Source organism: Microtus ochrogaster, unplaced genomic scaffold (assembly GCF_000317375.1).
Source record: "Microtus ochrogaster isolate Prairie Vole_2 unplaced genomic scaffold, MicOch1.0 UNK4, whole genome shotgun sequence".
Lineage (NCBI taxonomy): Eukaryota > Metazoa > Chordata > Mammalia > Rodentia > Cricetidae > Microtus > Microtus ochrogaster.
Window position 1 is genome coordinate 14,777,463 of NW_004949102.1, and position 7,267 is coordinate 14,784,729.

The 7,267-nt window shown below is 47.8% G+C and overlaps 1 protein-coding gene across 1 annotated transcript in view; it reads left to right on the forward strand.

The window, feature by feature from the left end:
• Positions 1-7,267, forward strand: part of Tmem213 (transmembrane protein 213) — a 12,610-nt gene that overhangs the window by 2,408 nt on the left and 2,935 nt on the right. Inside the window, exons 2-3 of the mRNA XM_013353230.1 lie at positions 2,246-2,357; positions 3,732-3,930. Of these exons, the coding sequence (XP_013208684.1) occupies positions 2,246-2,357; positions 3,732-3,930 (311 nt within the window). The remainder of the gene's footprint in view (positions 1-2,245; positions 2,358-3,731; positions 3,931-7,267) is intronic.

Sequence of the window (7,267 nt, forward strand, 5' to 3'; positions counted from 1 at the left end):
TTGAGTTTCAGTGTATTCCATTGGGCACGCAGCAGAAGCCTGGTCCACAGTAGCAGCTTCCCATTGTTTTACTTTTCCCTTAACCGTACTGAAAGCACCCAAGCGGCAACTTTCCCTGTCATTTCCAGTTCCTGTATCAGTGAATCGTGTGAGCAGGCTAGCCAGTCACCCTCTTCACACTGAGCCCACAAAGTTCAGGACACATGAGCAGCAGCTGGTGCTTTGAGGTCGTTCTCAGGTCCAACATCTACTCCCCGGGATAATTTCTTCATTTCTTATCATTTCAAACTTATTCTACCTTGCTCTAGTGTTTGTCAATAAGCTTCCTCCAGCCCTTTGTGGACCAAGGCAGCACATAATTAAACCAATATATAAACAGCATTATTGTTCCTTAAGACTGCCTTTCTCCATTTCTCTGGTAGTTTGTAGTGATGGGGAACTTTCTGGTAAAATGGGACTTAGTGCTTAGACTTCTGACCGCCCACCTACTCTGTGGGCTAAGTGCTCAATGGATTACTTCATCAAGCTATCCTGAGAATTCTAACAGTGTGACAGACACTATTCTCCCATTTTCAGATAGGGAAACTAAGGCTGAGCATTAGATGACTTGCCCAGGACCACCCCGCCTATAAGAGGCAGGGCTGGAATTTGATCCTAGGGGGTTTACTCCACAGCCACTCTACCCATTCCTAGAGGCCGTTCCTGGACACTCAGCAGAGTCTAGAAATGGGCTGGATTTCTGGAGCTGGAGCTGCAGACTGCTGTAAGCCACCTGGTGTGACTTCAAGGGACCGAGCCTGGGCCATCTACAAGTGCAGTACATGTTTTTATTTTAATATTTATTTTATGTATGTGCCTGAGTGTATGCATTTATGCTGTGTGCATGCAGAGCCTGTAGAGGTTAGGAAAAGACATTGGAACTGGACTTACATACCTAAGTGAACCATCATGTGGGTGCCAAGATTCAAACTCTGTGAGACCAACAAGTGCTCTTAACCACTAGGGCATCTCTCCAGCCGCAGTTCATGTTCTTAGCAGCTAGCCACCTCTGGCCTCTCTTCTTTTTTTTGATTATTTAATTTTGAGATACTGGGGATGGAACAACCCAAACCCAGGTTCTTTGGACATGGAAGACAATCATTGTACCACTGAGCTATATACCCTCACCTTCCCAGATATTTTTTACTACATTTTAAAGTTGCATATATGTAGACTATGTCTGTGTGTCTATGTGTGTGTAATTTCTCCTTCCTCCCTCTACCCCCTCCCATGCTCCCCCCCCACCCCACTCCCTCACAAATTCATAGCCTCTTTAAAAATATTAGCATTACATATATATACAACTCAGGCTGGTAGTGAACTTACTATGTATCCCAGGTTGGCCTGAATCTCAAAATCCTCCTGCCTCAGACCCATAGTCTCTGGCAGTGCAGGTATGTGGACCACTCCCAGCTTGGAATCTGGCCTCCCAAATGCCTCTCAATTCTGGTGCCCTCTTCTCTAGCCTCAACCCAACTTCTTATTTCAGAGTCTGGCGATCTCTGAGAGAGCATGAAATAGCCAGTGAGCTGATCTTCCTGCATGCAGGTCTGTTTTCAAACCCCGTCGGAAGCCCGACTCGTCCATATCTATAAGTTCCGTAGAGACGGCTTCCCAATCGTACGAAAAAGCCCAGTTTCCTTTGTCATGTATTCAGGACTATTCCAGATCTGTCCTCAGTCTATTCAGATAAACTGTGACCGTCTCCTCCCCCACCCCCACCTGTGCTCCCAGAACTCACTATCTAGAGGGGGGATATCCTGAAGGCCCTGTGCACACTCGTGTGCCTGGTGAGCTACACATTTTTGATGGATCAAAAACCCCATCTCCGCTGTAAAATGTTCTCTCTCTCAACCCCCTTACCTCCAACCACGGGCCAGGCACAGTGTTGCTACTTGGACACTGGTGAATGTCCAAACAGTGGTTGGGTGCGCTGGACCTGAAATTGAGCTGCCTGAAGCACTTCTACCCCACCCCCCAAATCAGCGCTCACACTGATTTATTCCTTTGGAAGCAGCTGAAGCGGGTGCCCTTCTGGGCCACTACAAGTCCTTCCACAGAGTTTCTCTGGTTTATTTTACTTTGTAGTTTTTGTGGTTGTTGGGGATTAGAGGCTTTTGAGGGAGAGGGAAAGGCCTCACATAGCCCAGACTGGCCTTGAACCCTTGAACCTCCTGCTTTTGCCTCTTCTGTGCTGGTGTTACAGGAGTGAGCAGCCAGGCATGATCACTTTCTCCAGGGCTTTGAGCGAGCGGGATTGCACCCATCACTTCCTTACTGGGCTGACTGTGTGTGAGAACATAGCGTGCAGATGCCGGGTAGGCCTGCCACACTCACAGCTCTCTCGCTTTAGATGATGTGCGAGACCTGCCTGAAGAACGTGTAACTCCCCTCTGCACACGCCAACTTCCACAGCAGCCTAAGGTCGCTTCCTCTGTAAGCCCGCCCACTGCTCCTCTCATTTTCTTCTCTCTTCCCATAACTGTCTTACCACATTGCATCCAAATTCTTCCTCGCCTGACCTCTCTGCAGGACTGTGCTCTCCTCAGGACAGGAGCCGGTCTCAGTGACCTCGGAGTCTCTGTGCTAGTGAGGCTCACGGGTGCCTTGCACTCTCAAGGTGGGCGTGCAACACTGCAGTCAACTCCCCTCAGCTTCTCTGTCATTTCCTGACATTCCAGTGACTTGTCATCAATTATAGTCTGATCATAGTAGATGGAAAATCCCAGAAGCAATTCCTAAGTTATTATTATTTAGTTTTTCGAAACAAGGTTTCTCTATATCTCCCTGACTGTCCTGGAACTCCCTCTGAGGACCAGGCTGGTCTCAAACTCAGAGATCCACCTGCCTCTGCCTCCCGAGTGCTGGGATTAAACTATTATGACCATAAATTAAATGTTATCTTAGATATGTATGCATATGTGTGTGCTTCAGCAGCGTTCATGATTTCACTTGTCCCCTAGAGATCTCGGAATGCACTCCCTTAGGTAAGAACACTCAGATGGGAACACCATCCGTCATTCAGACTGGAAGCAGGGTTCCACAGACTGTTGCTGCTCAGTCCAGCATCTTCGCACAGACTCCTGATGTGGCTACAGATTCTCCAGTTGGCATAGATGGTACTCAGCCTGACGCTCCAGGCCTCCCACTGCCAGGCTGACCAAGATTTATCCATGCCAATCAGAGTGGGCTTCCGGGCACCACTCTGTCTGTGGCCTCTCCATGCATCCGTCTTCCTTCAGCAATCCCTCTTTCTCCTCTTTACCCCTCAAAAGTCACAAATGTCACTTTTCCCCCTGACGTGTCCTATCAGAAGAGGTGGCTTGGCTCTGGCCACTGATGCCCAAAGTCCTTAACCATTTAGTCATTCCCTTGGCTACTGGGGATCTTGTGTTTTGTAACAGCAGCACCTGAATGGATACAGGGCACACAGTCAGTGCTCAATAAATAACGGAGACACTGGCTTAGGGAATCTACACTCCGCCTGCAGGTGAAGCTGTATCAAGGCCAGCCCCAAGGAACCAGCCGGTGATTCCCTTCCCTTTTCCTTAAGGGGAACAATTTTGCCTCAAAAACAGAAAACAGGGATTGCCCCTCCTCCCCTCCTCCAGCCACAGTTACAGAGGCAGAGCGGGTGTGACAGGCAGTTTCTTTGGCTCCACCCTTTTTCTTTTTCCCCAAACACTGAACAGATACCCAGCTCCTACAGAACAGGAGTCACCTCAAACACCACGCACACAGGACCCAGGGTCCCCAACCCGGGGCACCCCTGTGCCAACATGGCCCAGACAGGTGTCTCCCTCTGCAGCCCTGGGTACCTCACCTCTGCCTCGCAGGCCACCCTGCTCTTCAGCCTGGTCCTCGCCTCCTTCCACTTGTCCTGCGGTACAGGTAATAGTTCTGAGCTTTTTTCTTGGCCACCTTGGGAAGGGGAGGGCAGGTCTGAGGGGGAGGGGAGGATTCCTTGGCCCGGGTTGGCCCTGCAGGGTGGAAAGAGGAAACAGAAATTTCCCTGGAGGATTAGGCAGGGAACCCCTGTGGGAGTCAGCTGGGGTGTCTTGGGTTTGTCTGTCACACTCAATTCCTTTGCTAGGATAGCAGCCGGCACCCGGTGGTCCTTGCCACAAAGAAAAAAAAAATGCGGATTCGTCAGTATCTCGCTTACCACGGGGCCAAACTGGTAGAAAATGTGTGGCTTCCCGCTATTTTCCGGGGCTCCTTTAGGCTCTCTCAAGGATGCGCCCTCGTCTTCCCTTAGAACAGGCAGACGTTCCCTCCAGCCTGGACTTCCTCTAGAAAACTACCCCTAGCTCTCCACCCTCCCTGAGCGATCCGAGCGCAGGTGTCAGAAACTTGGGATTCCCACCCCAGGGTCTCAAGAGGCCTGGCTTTCCCAGGCTGGGCTCTGCACCTGAGCATCCAGAGGTCTGGCTTCCTCTCTCCTGCTTCTGGCTTTGACCCTGCCCCAAGCTTTCTCAGCGCGGCCCCACTCCTGACAGACGCCTCTCAGCCTGGGTCTCTCCTGTGGGGACTGTCAGGACACCCTTGGGACCCGCCAGAACCACTGGCTGTGTGATCTTGAGCAAATTACTTCACCTCTCTGTGTCCAGATTCCTTGTTTATAACACTGGGTAAACAGAACCATGATTTATAAGGTAACTTCTATGGAAGAGATGAGCTAATAGCTTGTAAAAGATTTACAACAAAATTTGGCAAGCACACAATGAACAGAAGCAGAGATGTTAGTTTTTGTAGTGGTTAATTTTCTCCTGCTTACTGCAACAGTGCCACCTTAGATCTCCCCTGGTGTACTAGTCTCTGGCTGGTTCTCAGAATGCTGGAGGGTGATATTCAAATACTTGGGAATCCCCCTGGGCTATTCCATCTGAAGCACCTAAAACTGCGGACGTGGAGTGCCTTTTGACCTCCAAAAATGACAACTTCTCAGAGCGGAAGAGGCTCACGACTTTAATCCCCGCACTTGGGAGGCAGAGACAAGCAGGTCTCTGAATTCAAGGCCAGCCTGGTCTACAGAGCGAGTTCAGGACAGAGAAACCCTGTCTCAAAACCCAATAAATAAATAAATACATAAATACCAATAAATAGATAAGACAGTTTCATAGGATTCAACCTAACACTGGCATCTAAGATTTTTGTTACTTTTGTTTCTCTCCATTCACGAATTCCGTCTTGAGAACATTCCCCGTCCCCCACCCCCGTGGAGAGGAGAGATAAAGGCTACTGAAGTTACCGGGTTTTGAAGGAAAACTCTTTCTTATTTTTATTTTTTTTCTTTTTGCTTTGGCCTTGTAAATAGATGAAGGAAAACTCTTATGTACAGGAATCAGTTTCTCCAAAACAAAGCCCAACTCCAAGCTGTGTAAATAATTTACAACAGTAGTCAGATTGTATCAAGGTAATCACCATACTTCTGGGTAGGGGAGGGACGGGGACCTGGTGGCAGCAGTTTTATGGTCCTCGGTGACCCTGTGCTGGGTGTCAACAGTACCTCTGAAGGACACACCACTCACAGGAAGTGGGGGCGTTGAGAGGTCTAAGCTCTCCCTCCCATTTTCAAGGAAACAGCAGTATCATTTCCCAAAGGACTCTTCAGTCTCTTGGGTGAGCAGGAGCTCAGTTGGGGAAGTGCTGCCTAGCAGGAGCCCAGCACCCATGGAACCCATGGTGTATGCCTGTCATCGTAGCACTGGGAGGTAGAGGCAGGAGAGCCAGCCAGAGATTCCTGAGAGTCTGTCTTTAAAAACACATTTAAAAACACAAATGGACAAACAAAAGCAAACAAATTAAAACCTGCTTGTAATCTGCCTACCTAGGTTGGTATTTGTGTGGGTAGAATTTTCTTCCATGTAAGTGCTTCAGGTTGAACTGTGGTTCCAATAAGGTGGCCATCAGCCACACAGGTGACACCTGAGAACAATTCACATGTGACTAAGGTGATGAGAAAGATGAACTCTTCTTTTCTTTTTCTTTTTCTTTTCTTTTCTTTTCTTTTCTTCCTTTCTTTTTTTTTTTTTTGAGACAGGGTTTCTCTGTGTAGCATTGGAGCCTGTCCTGGAACTGCTCTGTAGACCAGGCTGGCCTCGAACTCACAGAGATCTGGCTGTCTCTGCCTCCTGAGTGTTGGGATTAAAGGTGTGCACCACCACTGCACGGCTAAAAAGATAAATTTTTATCTTTTTATTTTTATTTTTTTTAATTCATTTTTTAAAAAAATCAACTTAAAGAGGCAGTCAGATCTCTATGAGTTAAATGCCAGCCTGGTCTATAGAGTAAGTTCCAGGACAGCAAGGGCTACATAGAAAAGGCCTGTCTTAAAAAAACCAAATAAAAAAATAAATAAATAAGATAAAAGGGTTGGAGAGATGGCTCAGTGGTTATGAGCACTGACTGCTCTTCCAAAGGACCCAGGTTCAATTCCCAGCACCTGCACTGCAGTTCACAACTGTCTGTAATTCCAGTTTTCCACTTCCAGGGGCTCTGACACCCACACACAGACATACATGCAGGCAAAACACCAATATACATTATATATATTTTTAAAAAGAACAAATTAAGTAGTCACAATGACAGAGCTGCTGCTGCTATTCTGGGCTGCACGGACATAATTTCCCTTCCCTGAATCTGAACGTTTGTCTCTATAAACCAGCACTCCTCCACAGACAGAACTTTTAGAATTCCCCCATCCTTCCTTGTCAACTGGGAGACAGTTACAAGCACCGACTATTCTGGAAAGCGGTAGACTTGTCCACATGAGAAGTTGTTTTTGTTGATACCTGTACACCTGGGTAACTACATCACAACCCTCAGAGATAAAGAATCAGGGTCAGATTTCCGTGGTTTATTTGTTGACATGTTGGAAAGAAACCGAATCTGCTGTGAAAGAGACATTCTAGACTGTTCAGTGCTTGATTCGATTCATGCTGGAATGACCGTCCTAGAGCTATCCGCACAGGAAGCAGCCGTGGCAGCGGGTCCTTTTTGGTTTTGCTTTGTTTTCTTTGAGACAGGGTCTCACTCTGTAGTCCTGGAACTTTCTATGTAGACCAGGTTGGCTTGGAACTCAGAGATCCCTCAGTTTCTTCATCCCAAGTGCTGGGATTAAAGGAGTGTGTCACCATGCTTCCCTGAAAAGCTTAAAGAAGGAGGAGGAGAAAGAAGAAGAAGAAGAAGAAGAAGAAGAAGAAGAAGAAGAAGAAGAAGAAGAAGA